The following is a 21598-nucleotide window of genomic DNA, read 5'->3' on the forward strand; positions in this document are numbered from 1 at the left end:
GGGTTCAGGCCGCAAGGATAGTCTTCCTTCTTGAGCTCGACGGATCGTCCTGAGGGGGTTGAGGTTATCGTCAGAGACGTTCCCAGCCGTTCGTGTGTGGCGACACGAGTTGGCCGGCGGGATTTGAAAAAATCCGCTGGAGCGGCTTGGTCGGGCCGACGCAGAACTCCATCTATTAGTTGGGAAACTTCGAGTAGCTTGGAGTCAGCGCGATCAAGCGCTTGGAGAAGGTCCGAGCAGTCGATCTCCCTTCCCTTGTAGAGTGGGAACGGTGGTCGGGCGCTTGGTGCCGTCATGCGTGTGGTCGGAGACGGCGTGATCTCAGATTGGATCTGGATCTCTTTCGAAATCGTGGTCGCGAAACCGCCGCTGCACGTCGTCCACGTGATCTGGCCGACGGTGAACGTGAGGCCTTCGGGCACGGTCGCGGAAGCTGGGATCGTGACCATCTTGTTCGCCGGAAAAGTTGCACGCACACCCCCTACCTGGCGCGCCACTGTCGACGAAAGCTGGTCGGCAGTCTACCTTGGGGTATACCCACGGTAGTAGTTTATCGGTAGACGGTGCGCAAACTACGAACTCGATGGTGACGCAAGACACGGACAAGCTTTTTATCCAGGTTCGGCCGCCGAGTTGGCGTAATACCTACGTCCTGCGTCTGGTTGTATTGATTTGTGTTGAGAGAATATGATGTGTCCTAGGGGGGTCCCTTGCCCCTCCTTATATAGTCTGGAGGGCAGGGTTACAGATCGGGAAACTAATCCTAGTCGGTTACAATTGCCATGGATAATTCGATATCAGATCCTATTCTAACCGACTAGAATCCTGCTCGATCTCCACATCTTGTTTCCTTGCGCGAAACTCCAGGTTGTCGGATCAAGCCTTGAACTCGTCTCGTAATGGGCCAAGCCTCCTGGCCGAAGTCTAGCCGTAAGGGTATAGGGGTTTATACCCCCACAGCTATCTATCCTAAATGTGATCACACCCTCTATGGTGTCTTGATCACCAAAACCAAAACCCTAAGCAATATCTTTGCCTTGATCTCCATAGGGTTTTGTTTTTCTCTTTCTTCTTTTCCAAGTTGAGCACTTGATCATCTTGTGGTCATCACCATCATCACCATGATCATCACTTGCTCCATCACTTGGCATATACCAACCTTATTAAGTCTACACACACTTAGTATAGAGGTTAGTACTAGGGTTTCATCAATTATCCAAAACCAAACTAGGGCTTTCAAGGTGGCATTTAGCTCCACCTTTTCCATTGAATGGAGTTCGTGGAGTAGAGATGGCAACTAGGAATTCCACGTTGAGGGTTGCTTCCCCATCATTGTCCTAGCAGAAAAAACCCATCCTATCCTTGTAACACAGCCACCGGAACATTTTATCCCCATCTTCTTCCCCTGTGGGGATTTTATACCCGATAGGGTCCTGTCCCTGCAAAATGAATGACAAGAATAGGCAACCAACTATCCAATTCAAACACATGTCGCATATGAGCATATCCATGGAATGAGAGAAAAAACTAGGACTAGATTATAGGGAGTACCAAGACTCCAAGACATGAAGATAGAGCTTAGTGGCACTAGATCTGTGGTCCATGCTTCGAATTGAGCACACATGGCTATGGATGAAACCACCTAGAGTCAAGGCCCATGGTTGTGAGTGTTAATCCTCGTCTCATGCCTAGGGAGGATAGTGACGGTGCTCGAGGAGCTGTGACGCTCGTGACTGTGGATAGGGATTATGGTGGTGGCACTCGTGGTTAGGGAATAGAGAGGGTGGCAGTAGTGCTCGTGGCTCGGGAGGGTGGCGATAATGCTTGCTGAGTCATGATTGGGGAAGATGACGATGCTACCTATGAGTAATGAGCTAGGATTAGGTAGAACACAGGCAAGGAGAACAATGGGTAAGGGAAACGCCAAGGCATGAGGCCTAAGGCTTTGTGTAGTATGGGTGGTTTTCATATGATTAGACAGACCCATGAATAGTACATAAAAGAAGAATGGTTGGATCTAGATGAACCAGCTAAATGGGTGTGGGGATTGCTCCCTCATCCTCGATCTCATCAAACCTAGAGAGATCTTCCCCATTAAGTCCCCCAAGAAAAGATGTCCTCATTCCCATTCCTTAATAGGAATTTTCTCTACAAAATTGAGGATCACGTTCCATTGCCATCACTACTGTGGAGTTGACCTACTTTGACTAGTCAATTTGGTAACAGTTTTAAAAAATGAATTAGACTAGTCCTAAATAGACCCTTAATGAATACTAGCATATACTCTCTCATACCCAAACAATTATGTGGGTGTTTCAATCCAAAACTAAACTTTAGTTCCTGTCACATTGAATGTTTGAACACTAATTAGAAGGACTAATGTAGGATCTCCTGGAAGAAAAGGAGGCCTAGAGGGGGGGGTGAATAGGCCTGTTTAAAAATAACTCAATACTGTGTTAGCACAGAGGGCGGCACTGCCGGCCTACTGGGGCGGCACTGCCGGCCTGCAAATAAAAATCCCACGGTGTTAAGATTTCGCAGTAAATTAACTTAGGTAAAGACGAGTCCAATCCTGCAAAATAAAGATCAGATCCAGTACGATGACTGGATGCCACAGAAAAGTCTCACAAGACTAGATCGGGTTACCAAACCCTAGAAAAGTAAAGCTTTGAGAAAAGAACTGCAAGGAGCACACAAGACTCAGAGATTTAACCTGTGGTTCAGCTCACCACAAAGGCTTGCCTAGGTCCACGTTGTTGAGGAAGCCACAAAGGCTTAGGCTTGCCACAAAGGCTTGCCCTACCCTCGTTCTCAAGTCAAGAGAGTAAACTCTTGAAGTGAGGGGTGATTTCTTAGCTGCAAGAATCAAGTTTACAAACCTCCCAAAGCTGCCACACAGGAGGGCAAGCTCATGGGCGACGCCTAGCCGGCTAGGAGCAAGCTCCAAGAGTAACAAACCCTAGAACCGCCGACCAAACGTGAACCAAATGCTCTTAGACTTTGGGGAACGAAGGATCTACTCTCCAATCGAGTTTTGCTGCCTTTTCTCTCAAGGATTGATGGTTGGAATCAAAGATTGCTTGAGGGAGGAGGAGCAACAATGGAGGAGAGAGAGAGCTCTGTTTTTGTCTGAGCACGAGGTCGGTCGTCTGAGGTTAGTGATGACCGTTGTGAGGAGCGTCCAGGGGTATATACCTCCCTTGGGTCCCAACGGTCATAAGAGGGCGGCACTGCCGCCCTGGCCAGAGCAGTTTAAGAGATAAATTGTTTTGCTAGCTGCTTTGGCTGAGAAAGAGGAAGTTGTTTTGAAAAGATGAGCATCTGGTTGCACACTTGATCAACAATTCTAGAATTCCCCTTTATAGTGCGGCTTTTCCTAAACTCAAATAAAGAATATAAAACTGAGTAACACATCCTTGAGTTTGGATCAGCTCCAATCATGCTTTCGGAATACCAGCAACTTGTTCATCACTTCTATAGTTTGATCCCCTGCTCATTAACTCGATAAAAACTTGTTAGTCCTCTAATTTTGTTGTCATTATCACCAAAACCCACAATAGGGCTTGATTGCACTTACAACTAAACATAAGCTAATTATAAAACTAATTGCATGTGACTAATCTACAAGAAAAAAATATCAAACCTAATTAATTCATAATTAGCATATGTTTTAGCATAACATTCACTAATTATGGACTAATTAGGTTTAATAGTTTTATCTCACAAACTACTCCTGACATATGCAATTAGTTTGATAATTACCCTACTTAGTATCAAACATCCAACTAGGGGTATGCAAACACCCCCTATATGTAGGGTCTGTTTAGTTTGTTTCCTAGACATGGCTACCTAGCAAAACTAAGACAACTTTAGCTAATGCAAGCACCACATGATTGATTGCTTGTACTGGCTAAGCCTAGCTAGGAATCAGTATGTTTGGTTGCCTAGTTTAGTTTGCAGAGATTCACCTTTTCTCTCACCAGGTAACTTTACTCCATTTGAGGACTTAGTCAAACAGGTGATGGGCATGATCAAACAGAAGGCGCTGAAGTAGGAGATGGAAGCGAAGGAAGAGGCTTGCCTGCTGCTTGTGCTTGCCTGAGACTTGTGCTTGCTGCCACCATTGGGAGAGGTGGAAGAGCTCTTGGTCGGCCTCTTCGCGTACGACACCACCATTGTCGATGTGTGGTGGGGGCGGAGTGGCATCGACGACCGCCAATGGTGGAAGAGGATGTTTCGGGTGTTACTCGCGTGGTGGAAGAGGAGGTGATTCGGGCGCTGCTTTCGTGGTAGAGCTTGATTCAAGTTGTGGAAGAGGAGGTGAGCAGGTGGACAGTGGACGGACAAAGAAGTACTCATCTTGTCGCGCGCGCTTCATGGTGGATGGTGGGTTGCAGGAGTGGAGGAACTTGATGGCCTCCCTACTGGCCTCTACGAGCAAGGGCAGGGCGCCGGTGGTCACCTTCTAGCTCATCCACGTGAGGTCGAGGGCGAACATAGCGTGCGGAGAAGGTGTTGACCATAGCCATGCTACCTTGTCTCATCTCCTACAAGGCTATATCCTGCCCAAGGAGCATTGGGCCTTCGCCAGTGAACATGGAGGAGGTGGTGGATGAATGGGCGAGTACGAGGTGGTGGAGGAGCGCTGGTGTGGGAGGGGGTGTCACGAGGGAGCGACGGGAGGTGAGGCGACGCTGGCTGAAGCCAGGCTCAGCACAACACAGCCGCCCCCTCCGTTCCCACGGAGCCACGCTACCCCCTATGGGCTCGTGGAATATGGAAGCCTAGCTAGAAGGGCCTTTCAGACAATCAAACAGGTCTTGTATTATGAAAACCTAGCCAGAAGTGAGGCGAGAGAACCAAACACATCGATATACAACACCACATTTGAAAAAAATCACACAAAGAAGTACTCATTCCATCTTAAATTATAAGACAACTGACTTTTTTGACCATAAATTTGACCGCTCGTTTTATTAAAAAAATACAAACATAGTTAAATGTAAGTTATTCTTAAAGAACTTTTATTAATAAACCAAACTACGATAAAAAAATATTATTTTACATAAATTTGTGAATAAAACAAGTAGTCAAATTTGGTATTAAAAAATTCGAACATCTTGTAATATGGACGGACTGACTACTGAGTAGGATATGGGAGCAGAAAAACACGCAAAAACCGGAGCCCAGCCTGATTTTTTTATAAAAAGAATCGGAGTCCAGCCCATTACCCCTCGGCTACACAGGTAAGGGAGCTTCGGCAGATATGGAGATGGGCACGCGCACTCCGTCCACATACGCCATACGGCGGCCGCCCTGCCCTGCTCACGCGCACCCCACCCCCATCAGGCCACCGCTTCTTCACCCCTCCCACGCCGCCCTCCCTCCCTTCCCCTCTTCCACCGAACTACCAACCCCAGCACAGCGCGAGCGCGAGCGCAGTCGCACGCTCGACGGCTCCAGTAAAATAATAAACTACTAAAAAAACGCGCACATAATAATACCGAGAGGAGAACCAAAAAAACAAAAATCCCCAAAGCTACCTCTCCTGCTCCCCTTCCCCCCTCCCATGCCTCCGCTCCTCGCCGCCGCCGCCGTCGCCGTTGAGAGAACTAGGACCACGGGCGGGCGGAGCACTGGCTTCCTGCGGACCCGCCGCCGCTCCTCGGGCGCAAGCGCTAGCCGTCGCGGGGTCGCCCTGTGAGCCCTGATCGGTAGTGGGCGGGGGTCTGGTCGGCGGCGGGCCGGTAGACGGGCGGGGGCCGTGGCGGGCGATGGCGCCGGCGAAGAGGAAGCGCGCAGCGGCTGCGGCCGCCGCCGCGGCGGCTGCCGCGGCCAAGTGGAAGGTGGGCGACCTCGTGCTCGCCAAGATGAAGGGCTTCCCGGCCTGGCCGGCTATGGTGAGTGCGTCGTCTCAACAGCTCCTTCTGCTCTGCTCGCTGATCTGTGGCCTCCTTGTCGGCTGGGCAGCCGGGGGTCCGGGGATTCTGGGTCTGGGCGGGGGTTTCTGGCTTAGGGTTTGGTGGGGAGGCGTGGAAGGCCGGTCTCTGGGGGCTGCCCAGCGGTCGGTTTGGTTAAATCTTAGGTTTTCACATGGTCTCCTACCCCGATTTGGCCGTTTTAGCTATTAATCTGCGCTAATTTTGCCCTCCTGTTGCTGCATAGCGCGGGGAATTTGTGCGAGCAGGGTTTTGGTTACCACATGCTCAATAAAGATAGGATCTTTAGTACAAGAAATCCCTTTCCCTTACTTTCTGCTGAGCTTTAGGGAGTAGGGGCTTATTTCTACTGCATTTTTTGGGCCTAGCTTGGTTAATTTCTTGGTGATTCGTTTGTTTAGATGTTGGGTTCTTTTAGAGATCTAGTGTTGCTTGTGATTTGTGGCATGGGGGCTGGGTAGAATTTGGGCGATTACTGATTAGGGGTCATCTTCCTTGTGTTTGGATATGCAGTTAGGTTTCGACCCAATTTGACCTATGGATTCCTTAGCTTTGTAGTGGTTAACTGGTTGTGGATATGGACTACGTTCTTGGGGATCTGGCTCTTTGTACTTCCTGTTTACAACTACAGATGTCAGGATATCTGATGTTTCCTGTGTTCCACAAGGCGTTTTATCACTTCTAAAGTAGCATAAGATTTTATTCTTGAATGTCATCGAACTTTTGTAATTTCGTTGCTTTTCAGTAGATTCATCTGTAGTGGAAATAAATAGGTTGTTTTGTCTATGGTTTTCATATTATGTGGAATATTATGATTATTATATGTATGCATGCCTCTATACCACAGAGTGGTCTGCAACTAAGTGTGCGCTATTTGTTCTCTCATGTTTTGGGTTAAATAAGCTAAAATATGTCCTCTATCTGTATTGGTATTGGTAGTACACCACAGGTGTCATATGTTTAGCAACTTCATGCAGATTCTTTTGAGTTTATAGAGCTCTTCTGACTTTGTATAAGGCTGTTTGGTGATACAAGGTTTTAATTCACTAGACCTCCATATAGGTTGTTTTAGTTTTTGCTGTGATTCTTCTTCTTTATAATTTGTCCTCCACTTAAAGATGCTTCTCATTTTCATTGCATTTGTTAAATCACTTTGCAAGTATTCTTAATCCTTCTAATCGCAGCACCCTAATTGAACATTTGAACACATAATTGTTGATTTATTTCAGTAAGTCTTATGTTTGGTTTCTGGGATGGAATGTTTTGGTAATGCGCCATTACCGTATTCTATTCCATTGCATGAAAATAAATATGCTAAATATATTTCATTTGGCAGATTAATTTTTGAAGTTAATTTAAACAAAAATATATGGCTAGTCATTTGCTTTGTTTAAATTGGCGGTGCTCGCTGCACATGTCAAAATATTGCAAAAGGGATTGTAAAAGACTACAAAAGCTTGTCCTGCATGTATTATTCTTTACTACGATGTTAGAGTAAGATAAATGTAGGGTCCATAATGCTGTGACTTAAGTGTGTGGGTTTGGTTAGAGATGTTTGGGCAGAGATGTTGGTAGGTCTGAAATTGAGAGCACATGGGTAGTTCTCAGTCTCTGTATGTGATGTTTTTGGGCCATTGCCAAGTTGGCATTGATTGCTACAGGAATGTATTTAAGCCAATGTTTGCTGATATGACCAGTATTTAGGATGGAACCAAGTGCATCATCTTCTGTCCTGTGCTATGATGCCAAATGCAGCCTCACACAATTCCTTACCTGAACAAATAGAAGCTTGGTTGAACGTCACTACTTGCTATATGTCGGCTTGGCCATTCTTATGTTGGGAAGCACGCTGTGGGTGATTTTGGACAGTAAACACTTACAAACATACTCTTCATTATTGACATGACAGTTTGATTAGATTAAGTGGTGGTATCCGTCTCAATAGTTTGTTATTATTTTATTTGCATTCTGCCCCCTAAGGCCCTAACTATTAGCTAAAATGCTTAAGTGCTTCCAGTCAAAACTCATGTTACATTGACATCCTTGCACAATTTCTCTCATCCTGTATTCACCGAAAAGGCATACTGTTAACTTTCTGTCTGCTCTGCAGCTGTTGTAGACACTTTCCTAAGAATCATTATGGTTCCCAGTATATCCATTTTCTTTTGGGGCTTTATTTTTAAGTTCAACTGGTGTACTTACTCTCGTCTTGAATATAAGCCTATTTGGACATTGACAGGCATGTTCTCCAATATGACATTTCAACCAGTAATATCTATAAGATATATAATCTTAAAATCGAAGACTTGTATACCATGAATACTTTTTCATAATTAATCTGATAATGCCAATTTTGTGTTGTCTATAAAACTATAGATATTGATGGTCAATGTTAAAAGAAGTTTGATTTAGGAGTTAGGACAAGCCTAAATGTGTTTGTATTTTTTTTATCAGAGGAGATGACTCTCATGAAATGCCACAGGCTTACTCTTGCTATTTCTTTGTATTTTGGGTCTGGCTACCCTAGTAGGGCGCCGGTATTCATGCGAGCCTATGCTTGAATGAAATTCCATTTTGCACTTTCAGAAGTTACCTTTTTGATGAGGGAATATGGAGAAATTAGTTCATTTTGTGAATATTCGTACTTTTGCAGATTAGTGAACCAGAGCAGTGGAAGATGCCTTCTACTAAAAAGAAACCGCTGGTTTATTTCTATGGTACTAAACAGATGTAAGTGCTATTTTCAGTTTTATTTGAATTTGTGAGTTTCTTTTGTATCTTCTTAAATCTTAACATCCTTTTTTTTGGAAACATCTGAGTATTGTTACTTTTGATTAGCTTATATTAGCACTTTTTGGTAGTTCCTTCTCAAGAAGTAAATCATGTTTTAGAACCATTTCAACATGTAAGTTATTCGTGACTAGTTCTTTCTATTGCAGTGCTTTCTGCAATTATGCTGATCTCGAGGCATTCACTGAAGAGAAAAAAAGATCTCTACTTGCTAAGCGACATGGTAAAGGGGCTGATTTCTTGAGAGCAGTGGATGAGATAGTTGAAGTTTATGATTCTCTAAGGGATAAAGGTAATAACAAGGTTGACTTGGCTGCCGAAGAAGTAAAGCCAGGTGTAGAAAAGTTTGCTGAAAATAATAGCTGCATGGATACTGAAAATCTGGTCAGTAGCTCTTATATGCACAATGATAAAAAGATAGAAGATCATTATGTCACTACCAGGAGCCGAGACATGGTCAATTCTGACAGGCCTTCAGTCACTATAATGGGTGACGAGTGCTGTGTTGTAAATTCTGCCCCTGAGCCTACTGAAAATGTATCTGTCCTTGATGAAATGAGGGATATTTCTTTGCGTACTAATTCATTTTCAAATAAGCAAAGGGATGCACAGCCACAAAATTGCTACACACGTAGTAGGGTTCCATCTCTGCGGAAGTCAAGAAGTTCAGTAAGTGTGGAATCAAGAAAGGCTCAAGGTTTTGGTAAATTTTTTGATCATACCAATTTGGCTTCTATTGATTTGGTCCCTGGTGAACATAAGGAGCGTTCCGGTCGTCATGGGCATGAGGATGGCAAAGCTAACTCAGTTTCAGTTTCTACATCAGATAATGTCTGGTTGCATTCTGGTGGAGGCACTTCCAACCAACCTGTAGCTTTGGGGGCTAGTAACAGCAACAGAATGTTGAATCCTCCTGCTAAGGTGGATAGTACTTGTAACAGTGAAGCATCTGAAAATGGAACTTCAGAGACAGAATTGAAATCAAATGGCACATCAAGTCTACCCATGAACACAGTTTTCACGAGAAAAAGAAAATCAGATAGAAAACCGGTCCCTCATTATAAAGATTGTACAACACCAAATAAAGATGAGCAATTACGTGCTGAGTACAGTGAAACCCTTCCAGATTCTCCAAATTCAAAGAATGAAGTAAGCAAGTCAGATGGAGATGAGCACTTGCCATTGGTCAAAAGGGCAAGGGTCCGAATGGGAAGGTCTCAGTTGGAGGATTCACCAGTTGATGAAATTGATGCTTCTAATAAGAAACCAGAGCTTGCAACAACCTTGGACCAGTGTGATAGGAATGGTAAACCTACAAGTCCTGCCAATGATTACTCAGCTGATCAGGTGTCCACAGTCGTAAGTTCTTCTAATCCGTCCTGCAAATTTGACACAACTATCCTGTCAAAGGAAGCTCATCTTCCTTGGAAGAATAAAGAATACCATCCAAAAATTTTAGCATTAGATGTGGAAGCTGCTTTGCCTCCTTCCAAACGCCTTCATCGTGCCTTAGAAGCGATGTCTGCTAATGTTGCTGAGAATATCAATAATATACCTGAAGTGACAGGACCAAATGAAACAGCTCTAAATGGCTCTTTGTTGACAGCAAACAGCCATTGTAATAAATCTGCAGATGCAGTAGTCACAGTATCCAACAAACCTGTAATAGTTCAAAGCCCTGAACCTTCTTTAGACACACAGTTAGTGCATAACCCATCGGGCAAATGTACCTCAGAATTGATTTTACAAAATAACACCATTCCTGATTCTGCTTCAGTTCCTTCAAGAGAAAATGATTCCCGTGAAGAAACCCTCATGGATACTAAAATGGCCAATGGTTCTTGGGTTTGTAGTGAACTAGATAATGATTCCTGTGGGAAAACTTCATCCCTTTGTACGAAATTGAATCGGCCTACACTTGATGTTACCCAAGCCACATCTGTACCTGACCGGTTGTCTTCGTCTTTGGAGAAAGCCAGTGAAAATGTGGCAGCAAGCGGTATCAAAGAGACAAAACCATTTGGCTCAGCTGTTTGTGATGTTGACAGAAGTGCAGAACCAATTGACCATCCAAACAACAATGTGATGAGCAACACTATACGGCATAGTGAGACTATTGTAGTGGATTCAGTGAACAATGTGGGGGATACGGCAAGCAACTCTTCGTTGGCTACTAAATCATCCAGTATACAATCCGATGCAGACACCCGGACATCTGAAGTGTAAGATCTAAGATCTTATTTTTGTGCTGATGTTACCATGAATGTTTTTAACATGAATATATGATGTATTTTGTACCTACATATCTATGTTGCTCTTCTGCAATTTTAGTACATGTGCCTTTTCTATTTTTGACATGCATCTTTTCCCAAGTGTGTTATGATGGGCCTTCTCATTTTTCTGGATGATGTGAGATGATTATTTCACCAAGATGTCTACCTTTGAAATTGCATATGCAAAACTAGATCTATGTGATGGCTTAGAGCCTAGGAGAATACACTATATGCAACATCTTTCTGCTGGTATGTGGGTAGGGCATTGACTCTAAAAACTACTCCCTGTTTTCTACTAATAATAGTCAATTTGCTTGTGTCATGATAACTTTGGTGATGGATATCTGTGGACTATTTCTAAAAAAATCTGCAATAGCTGGGCGCTGTTTTCTACCTCGCTGTGCACCAGATGCTCTATCTGGACACTGCTAATTGATAGTTCTTTTGAGCTGGCCGAGATTAATTTTGCAGAACACAATTTTGTTATTATTGGGACATGCTTGAGAAGCATGAAAATATCCATTGTTTAGGCCCCCTTTGGAACAAACGATTTACAAAACACAGGAATAGGAAAAAAGTTGGACTGAAATGCCCTAACACTTCAAATCCTACAAGATTTCAGAACAAAGGAAGGCTTGGGAAGATGCCTTTGAAAGCAAATGTAGGAGAAACATAGGGAACAAAACAATGAGGCTGTAGCTCATGTTTTGTTTCCCAAAATTCCCTATGGCTCAATACATAGGAATTTCAAAGGAATTGTTGGGAAGCATTCCTTTGTTCCAAATGGCTTCATAGGATTTTTTTTTCCCATTGGAACTGGATCCTTCAAAATTCCTATGTTTTTTAGGAGCTCTTATGTTGTGCTGTTATTAAGCATGATGCTTATATTCTGCAAGAATGGAAAGTACTGTATTAACCTTTATATTCACTTATGGTTTCCTAAGATCATGATTCTTCTGTCATACATAGTAGACTGCCATCCATTTACTGAAATCTAATTTTTGTTATCCTGAAGGTGTACTCCCGTATTTTTTATCTGAACCCAACATGTGCACAAACCAAGGAAACACTAAATGTAAGGGGAAAAAAGAAGATGAGTACACATTCTCCTATTAGATATGACTGGCCCTATCAACCTGCATGTTTTTTTTTTCTTCAGAGTACTAAAGTAGGGGTGGGAGTGGAGTTATCGCACTTAATTTTTTCTTTAAAAATACACAAACATTTTTGTGATGCTGCTTCCTGAGAATTTGGATAAATATGTAAAATGGATGGAGAGTAGATTTTGTTGTTCATTTCAATCAAACTGTGAACTTGTGAAGCATAAACTAGAGTAATTCTCCTATGAAATCTGAATGCAATATCTACAGTTCTAGTATTTATTGCTTCCCTTTGTTTTACTATTTTTGCACATGGCTTGCAATACTTCCACTCCCTTCCTCTAACTAAATGATTTGATATAAGAGAAATGATTATATCATAACATTTAATATGGGTACAGATAGTCATTTCACATTATCTTTTTCTTGGATCTGTTACTTATTGAGTGCACCTGGTCTGCTATGGATAAAATATAGTGAAACAGAGGTAGGGATACTGTACATTAGGTTCCTGAACATGCTGCTGTCTTGCTGTTGTGATCTTCTGTTTTACCTTCCAGCTTGATGCTTAAATTTACAAAGCAGCCTTCTGAGAAGGCATGACTGTACTTATTTGTCTTGCAGGCATACATTCTCATCTTTGGCATTGAAAGAACTGAACCATAGAAAAATTAAGGACAGAAGCACTTCTCCAGATTCAATGCCAATGAAAGAACTTATAGCTGTTGCACAAGCTAGAAGGTTTTCTCGATCAACTTCCTTTCCAGATAACTTCCTAAATGCCAAGTATATTCCTGAGACATCAGTAAATACACCTCCCAAGGAAGGCTCACACAGGCAGTTGTCACCCTCAAATCGGATAATCAGGTCCACCTCTGGAAATGATAATGTTCATTCTAGGAGTCCTTTTGATAATATTCAACCGAAGAAATTAGCAGGGCATGATGAAGCCAATGCAGCACGAAGGTCTTTCAAAGATTTCCTCAGTACATTGACAAGAACCAAAGAAAGTATATCACGCGCGACACGTCTTGCTATTGAGTGTGCTAAATTTGGCATTGCTGGTGAGGTTAGACTCTGCATATCCCTCTTTTTGTTGTATCTTTTCACATAAAAAAACCCTTTTTTTCATAAGACTCCTAGTTATTTGTTCATGCTCTGTGACTAGATGTTTTTTAGGATTGTCGATTTGTTTGCTTCTGGATTTTTTTTGATGTAACTGGTTTGTTTGATATACTGGATTTTTGGTGGATTGATTAGTGTAGAACTGTAGATTTCGTGCCATGGTTTTCTTACTCTGTGATGATGTGTTTTGTATGCCTTACGCTAACTTGAGGAACATGCATTTCATTTTGATGTATGTAGCTCGTTCTCTACTTGCTTAGACATAGTATGAGGAACCATATCATATACTTGAGGACTTGGAAATAACAAATGATAATCCTGTCAGACATGCCACTTACAAATTCTAGTTTAGTTCGTGAAATTTACATAAACATGCATGCTGCCTGCATCCAAGCTTATGAAGAGAATCACATGGCCCTTATTTCTTCCACCAAAGTGCTATCTATCAAAATTTTCTGATGCCTGTTTTTGTTTGATTGATTAGGCAATTGACATCATCGTTGAACACCTGGAAAAGGAATCAAATTTATATAAGAGGGTGGATCTCTTCTTCCTTGTAGATTCAATAACACAATGCTCCCGCAATCAGAAGGGTAGGTGTTAGCCCATTTTTGGTTCATTATTTTTCATGATGGTATTTATGATTACGTTAAAAATTATGCAGGTGGAGCTGGAGATGTATATCCCTCTCTCATTCAGGCAGTTCTACCTCGAATTCTCTATGCTGCTGCACCTCCTGGAAACTCAGCATGGGAGAACCGAAAGCAATGTCTCAAGGTAAGTACATTTGATGGTCTTGATGAAGTAGACATCACATACTGCACTGCCTTTTCTTTTGCTTCTTACAAGTTTGTCATTTAATTATTAGGTTTTGAAACTTTGGCTTGAAAGGAAAACACTTTCAGAATATGTCATCCGTCACCATATTAGAGAAATTGAGACTATCAATGAGGCATCATTTGGAAGTTCTCGCCGTCCTTCAAGAACAGAGAGAGCTCTAAATGACCCTTTGCGTGACAATGAAGGAATGCTTGTTGATGAGTATGGGAGGTATGGTGCTATCCCTTTATTATGTTCCTGTAATGAAAATGGTTAAAGCTATATCAGTGTGAGCGTTACATGTTTGTGTCATTTGCATGCTATCATGCAATAAGCACTAGTTTTCTATTTGTTGCTTACAAATACATACGAGAATTGGAGGTTTGGCAGCCTACTTTCATATTTTGGAATTGAAAAATGGTGTTAAGCTATATGCTGTCTTATCTTTGCAACTTCTTCAATTATTTTCTCTATATGCAATAATCTTTTATTTGTTGTATCCCAATGCACAATCAGGACAAGAACTATATGAATTCACCGTCCATAAAAAAACATGCGCGAGCCCTAGGTAGGTTTGATTAGGGTATGTTTGTTTATATCCTCAAGTCCACGATTTTGCTCATACAAACCCATTAGGGCATTATTTTATAACTAGATATATGCCTGTGTGTTGCACTGGGGCCACAATTTTTTGAACTGAACCCCAGTGATTGGAGTAATCGGATGCAGATGCGTGAGCTCCGAGGACTTCATATCGGACACAGACATATGGATCCAGTCATTGTATCAGAACCGGGTAAAACGTGGACGCATGAACTCCAAGTGTAGGATGATTTGTATCAGACGTGGACGCGTGAGCAGGGATCGAGACTTGGTATCACCGGGTAGACGATGAGCGTATGCTTGAATGAACTCCAAGTCTTTTTTAGGTGTAGAGATTTTGTAAGTTGGTTTGTTATAAGCAATGTGCTATTTCGGCCTTTTGGTAACTGGTAGGTACTAGTACCAACCAAGAATTAGCAAATATTTGGGGAAAAAAAAACTTCACCAGTTAAATTGTTTTGCTTGCCCTCTTTTGCTTACTATTAAACTTGTATATATCAGCTAAAAAATGTAACAGAGCTATCACTGGAAATACAAGGGAGCATTTAGAAAAATTGCATAAGAGTTCAGACTGTACAATACCCATAAAACAACCTTTCTATAATAGATATGGGACACAAATGGCAAAAAAAAGTGATGACGTGTTTACGATCATGCATGATGCATGCAATGCGGAGCTGCATCTGTGGCATCTTGGGTCCTTGCAGGCCTTTCAATTTGGCCTTATTACTTTAACAAATCAGTTATGCACATAGAGCATGTAACATCATCTTTTGTCCCGAGCGTTTCTCCTACTTTCGTCTATTTGCCTCATGGTTGTGTGTTTCATTGTTTTCAACAGCAATGCTGGTTTTCAGCTACCCAACTTAATTTGTACAAAAGTACTTGAAGAAGAGGAAGAAAGCTCTTCTGAAGATAGGAGCTTGAGCTTTGAAGCTGTTACACCTGAACAGGATGCCCCATATAATGATGACAATGAAGAATCTCAAATGCCTGTTGAGAAGCATCACCACATTCTTGAAGAGGTTGATGGCGAGCTTGAGATGGAGGATGTAGCTCCACCATCTGATATTGAAGCAACCACCAAATGCCAAGCAGAGCAAAGTGACACCAATTGTGCACCATCTGACCAACGGCCTTCAGATGTCGGCCCTCCACTTCCTGTGGACCGGCCTCCGTCACCTCCGCCGTTGCCATCATCTCCTCCACCTGTGCCACCTCCTCCACCTGCCCCTGTTCCTCAGAGTGCGCAGATGCAGCCTAAATTACAAATGGCATCTGATCCCATTGGGCCGCATCCTCCAAGAGCTACATATGTATGTATATTTTGTTCCTGTGCAAGAAGAGATTATGCAATCATAATGTCATGTACCTAATAGGTACTTCTTTCGTTTCTTTTTTACAGAATGTTCAAAGTCAACAACCTCATTCTATTGCAGAGCGCCCCGGTAACATGAATTCTTCTGTCACATCATTGCCGCCCCCACCTTTTAATAATTCGGGATATGGAGGACAACCAAATCAGATACCACCTCCCCCACCAATGGCACCACTCAATCCTCCTGGTCCCCATGGCAGTTTCCCTGCTCCCCCAGCACCATACCATGGGAATAACTATCATCGGCCTCCATCCACATCAATGCCTAATGAGGGATATCATCTGCAACCACCACCCCCTCCACCGCCTCCAAATCAATTCCCTTCTGTGCCACCAGAACACCAACATAGGCCGCCTCACTGGGGTAATAACTGTCCACCTTATCCTGAGAGATATCGGCACAATGGACATGATCGAGGTCATCATAGACATGATAGAAGGCATCATGGGCATGACAGACAACACCATTATGATGATAGAGGATACCACTACGATGATAGAGGATATCACTATGATGATAGAGGCCATTACTTTGATGATAGAAGACATCATTTTGATGACAGAGGACATCACTTTGATGAGAGAGCTATTAGGGGGCCAATGCACAATGAGGGTGCTGACAGGGGAAGATATCCTTTTCCTCCAGGTACACTTCTTGCCATGGTCATGAACCTCTTCTTATTTATCATTGTCATCATGCTGTAAGGTACCCTAATAAAAACAAGACATGCTAGTGCTTTTTAAGCAATGGGCTGGCTTGTTATATGATCATCTACATCCAGCACTGAGTTGGTTTGTTTTGTTGTTGAGTCATATGCAGGACCTCCTCCGATTCCTGACCATTTTGAAGCTCCTCCAGCCCCAATGCACTATGGGCGACCATCAGATCCTCCACCAGGGCCTTGTGCAGGCTGGTCTAGGCCACCTAGGATATCTAATAACTATTCTCCCACAAGACATTCTATGGAGCCTCCAGTTTCACATGCAGCTGGAGGTATGTAACATGCTGTGTTGATATATATGCTTTTTAATGAAAGTTGCTTCCATTTCCTATTAATATTTGTTTCTGGAAATCTGGTCTTGTAAAGAATTGCTAGTACCTCGGCCCCAAAATATTAAGGACTTTTGGTTTATCCCACGTCAAACTATACTAAGTTTTGTTAAGTTTATAATTATTTTGCTAAGGTAGGGATTTTCAGGCTTAATTCATGAGCTTCAGCGAAAAGTCAGGTGGGAACGATGTGAAATATTGCCATAATTTTGTTGAATAGGATCGGAATCTTGTTCTCCATTTTATGTTTACTTTGAAAAGTAGCTTTTTCATCAGTAGTCCACTAACTATAATTCCTGTTACTTGTTAATAACAAAGTTGTATTTATTTCATTTGCTTGTTGTGAGATGCTAAAATAAGAGCCACTGGGTATTTGTGAAAGAAAGCTTCTCACATTCTCTTGCTTGGCGAGTAAAAATTGTGGATACTAAATGTACCTTTGGTACTGCAGGGCATGGTGGATGGAGACCTAGATAACCTTTTGTAATACTGAAGTGGTAGGCTATTTGTTACAATGGCGGTGCTTTTGTTGAGGTTTACAAGGCATTGTATTTTCTGTTCCATCTGACATCCCGTTTGTTTCAGGTGCTGATGCTTTTCTTAGTCTTGGGGGGGTTTAACCTGGGAGAGTCTGGTGTCTCTGCTTCAGATTGAAGGCACAAACGGAACACTCCAGGAAAGTGGGAGCTGGTACCTGCCTCCTTGTACATATGTATCTCAAGGATTCTTTGGCAGTCGGTCTGCCTGAAGTGCTGTTGTATCCTAGGGGTAGACTGCGCGACCACACGCAGAGCTGAGTTGTAGGGATAGGATGTCTTTTATCAACCGATTGTAGTCTTAGATTGTATTTGATTTCATTGCTGATGTCCATTCCTGAATTCCTCCTGGCCTCAGACGACAGCCAGCTGCTCTGATGACTTGCTGAAACTGTTTGAGTACAGCGTACATATAAGCCCAAAAAGAGTGAAATACAAATCATTTTGCACCTGCTGGTGACCTGTTCAATCACTCAGTCCTTGCATCTAGACGGTTTCAGCTTTGATGTTCACTTCTTTTCAACCCTTTTTTTGTATATGTATATATAGAGCAAGTACATATGGCGAAACTAATGACCTGCCATTGATCATCATTGTTTCCCTAGAAAACTGCATATCTTATCTAATGTTAATTGGTACTTCCTGTGATCACAAATATAGTTCCATTTAATTCATGGCTGGTGTTGGTCGAACTATTTTATCGTATTATTACTCTTCCATAGATTGACAACAATACTGGTGTTACAAAGAAAACTATTCCTGAGCTTATATTTATTTGATTTAAGATCATTATTTTATGTGCAAGTGTTATGCTGGAGACCGACTAGTAATATTTGTGATGATCTCTGAAAGGTGTTTGTTTTAAATTTGCCCAAAGTAGTAAAACTTACCCTTAATCTCTAGAAATTTAATACAGCTTACCATAATAAGATTTGTGTTTAGATGAATCATGAGAAATATTTTCACAAAGTACAATCCGCATGTAGTTAAACTATATGAATCTTCGAAATTTATGGTCAAAGATGGAAGGGAAATATTTTGCTTAGAATAAACAACAAAGCTAGAATTAAGCGGATAGAGTATATTATTGTTCATTTTAACGGATGCAGTACATTATTGCTCATGATTTTTATTTTTGGTGTTGGCTGCATTGTGAATAGCGCGGCGGCGCCAGTCTCAAGTACTCCCGTTTAAAAAGTCTCTTCGACGAACATCTGAGAGCTATAACATACAGTCAAAGCAAGCTAGAAACAAGGGAGTTGCATGCATGACCATGACCAAAGGGCCACTAACCTCTCACCAGGCAGCAACCAGTACAGTTCCCGTAACAGGGTGGCCAAATGGCTGAATGAAGGATGCTGCAATAAGTCGTTGGCCTGTGGGTCGATGCATGCCACCGGTATGAAGCACCTAATTCAGGGCATGCACCGATGATCCGCTCACTCCTACTCTCTTCCGGTTACGCGCAGAGCAGAGCAGAGCAGGAGGGAGCAAGCACCTAATCCAGACCCAGACGAGACCGTGCAGCGGCTGACCCAACTAATCCCATGTCCGTTATATAAACAAGTCGCACGCCGCCAGCGAGCTAGGCGAGATCGAGCCGGAGAGAGGCGGCTAGCTGGGCCACAATTAACGTACGGCCGGGCAGCTAGCTAGACCACAAAGTCCATGCCATGGCGGCCCCGGCGCCTCACGTCGCGGTGCTCGCCGTCCTCCTCCTCCTCGCGCGCCTCGCCGCCGCGCAGCCGACCAAGGGCGCCAAGGCCTTCTGCATTAGCCAGTTCGCCATCGCCAGCCAGGCCTGCTCCATCCTGCCGCCGAGCCCACCCGACGAGCACCACAGCCACGAGGACGAGGAGGACGAAGAAGACGAGCACGAGGGCGAGGAGCACCACCATGCCCGCGACCGGCGTCGCAGCAGCCACCACGCGGCGGCCGCCATCAGCATCTCGTCCCTGATGGCGCGGAGTAACGGCAGCCACGGCGTCTCCGGGAACCGCACCGTTGGTCACCACCAACACCAGGGCGGCAACCGCACCCGCGGCGGCCACGGGCGCGGGCGCGGTCGAGGCCGCGGGCGTGGCGGGCGCCGTGGCCGTCTGCGCGACGGCGAGGACGACCACCATGACGCCGACGATCCTGACCACGACGATGATCATAAAGACGACGACCAGCATGATGCCGACGATGATCATAAGGACGACGACGGACATCAGGACGAGGATGATCACCAAGACGACGACGAAGACCACCACAACACTGACGACCCGGACCACGACGATGACCACGAGGACAAGGACGAGGACGAGGACGACGAGGAGGACGATGAAGATGAAGACCACGACGAACACCACCACGACGAGGAGCTCCGCGCGTACCGCGACTGCTGCCGATGGCTCAAGGAGGTGCAGAAGGACTGCGTCTGCGAGGCGCTGCTGCGGCTGCCCCCCTTCCTCGTCAAGCCGCAGCACACTTACGTGGTCAGGGTCGGGAGGACGTGCAAGATCACCTACCGCTGCGGCGGCGTCTAGCTAGCCCCCCATGTCGCCGGCCGGCCGGCCATCCACCGTACGACGTCCATGCTGCTGCCGCTCATGGCCGGAGTTTGATTGACTGCCGCGCGCATGCTTTTCTTTACGATTACATGCATGTTTTGGTCATTTTGTTCACGTAGGTAATATATATATTAGGTAGACATGGGGTGTGTTTGATTTATATATATATGTGTGGTTGCAATGTTGATTGTCCACGTCCAGTAGTTTTGAAGGGTAATGTAGCCCCTGGAATTTTTTCTACATGTCTCCTTGGTACTAATTTACTCCTATTTTTAGTAAATACTAGTACACCCTTATTTTAATTTTGTTCAACTTTATAGTAAAGATTATCAATATTTTTTTATACTATATATAGGCACATTATGAAAATGTATATTTCGTGGTGAATATAATGATATATACTTATTTGGTCTCATAAATTTTGATAATTTACATATATATGATCTTTTTTTTTTGAAACTTGCTGAACATTTATTACTCAGCTGACCCAGCAGAATCGCTGGTCACCAAATCCTCCATAGCTTGAGAGGAACCCCCTCCAAGTGTTATAGCAACCACTCGGGAGATTACAACCAAAAGCTGATCGACTCTATTATATTCACGCTTACAGACAGAGATAGCACAGAAGCTAAGTTCATCACTGACAATATGCTTGATCTCCGCGACGACGACTCCGAACGATGCCAACCTATTTTCGTCAGTTTCACTTGCCGCCTTGACCAGTGACGCATCCACTTCCAGGGTGATTCGTGTTATCCTTAGCCTCACTTCCTCCTGTAATCCTGCAAAGGTACCCCCCAGCAATTCGAGGAAGGCGTCAAGGAGTAAATCTTCGCGGACTACTGCTCGTGAACTCACAGCTCGGTCTCGGCCATCGCGGATTACAAAGCCTTCACCCACCCCTGGTTTGCTCCATTCCAGTTTCTAACGAGGATCCGGCAACAGAATGCGTTCAATTTTCAGTGCAGTATCAGCCTAAAACGCAACAATGACCTAGCCCATAGTTGGCCAACCCAACCATGAGCCCACAACCGAAGAAGGAGAAGTCCACTTCGATCAAACTTTGTACCCAAGCTCTAGAGGACTGAAGATGAGTCCATTGCCAGAGGGCCCCGGGCCACGTCAGCTGATGTGCTTGCTCTAGGTTTGGGCCTATTGTTTAGTGAGGTTTGCTTACCTCTTACCATTTAGTGCTTGTACACACTATTGTTGCACTCGAGAGGCTTGTAGTCTTGTGAGACCACACCAACCACATTTGTAGTGTGGCCACCACCATGTACTGGAGGGAATGAGGCCCATGGGGTTTTGGCTAAACTTGATAGTGAAGATGGTGGGAAGCAGCCCGAGAGAGACCATATTGGAGACCCACTTGCTCGTGGTGAAGGCCTGAGGGCTTGCGAGAGCATCTTTGTGAGGGACTCCAATGGAA

At 43.8% G+C, this 21598-nt stretch overlaps 2 protein-coding genes across 3 annotated transcripts; both read left to right on the top strand.

Annotated features, from left to right (window-relative positions):
* On the top strand, positions 5377–18187 carry LOC8082620 (protein HUA2-LIKE 2). 2 transcript variants are annotated; one of them, XM_021451712.1, is made up of 12 exons: positions 5379–5900; positions 8593–8669; positions 8879–10951; positions 12727–13171; positions 13712–13820; positions 13892–14004; positions 14096–14277; positions 15491–15965; positions 16055–16673; positions 16848–17021; positions 17530–17575; positions 17664–18187. In XM_021451712.1, exons 1-11 carry the CDS (start codon positions 5775–5777, stop codon positions 17553–17555), a joined length of 4419 nt encoding a protein of 1472 aa, XP_021307387.1. In that variant the 5' UTR covers positions 5379–5774; the 3' UTR covers positions 17556–17575; positions 17664–18187. The 2 variants fall into 2 exon arrangements, with proteins under 2 accessions (XP_021307421.1, XP_021307387.1); XM_021451746.1 differs by lacking the exons at positions 17530–17575; positions 17664–18187 and having other exon boundaries at positions 5377–5900; positions 16838–17007.
* On the top strand, positions 19288–20145 carry LOC8082621 (sarcoplasmic reticulum histidine-rich calcium-binding protein). Its single transcript, XM_021452781.1, has one exon. The coding sequence runs from the start codon at positions 19288–19290 to the stop codon at positions 20143–20145; it is 858 nt and encodes a 285-aa protein (XP_021308456.1).

This window comes from Sorghum bicolor, chromosome 1 (assembly GCF_000003195.3).
Source record: "Sorghum bicolor cultivar BTx623 chromosome 1, Sorghum_bicolor_NCBIv3, whole genome shotgun sequence".
Taxonomy (NCBI): Eukaryota; Viridiplantae; Streptophyta; class Magnoliopsida; order Poales; family Poaceae; genus Sorghum; species Sorghum bicolor.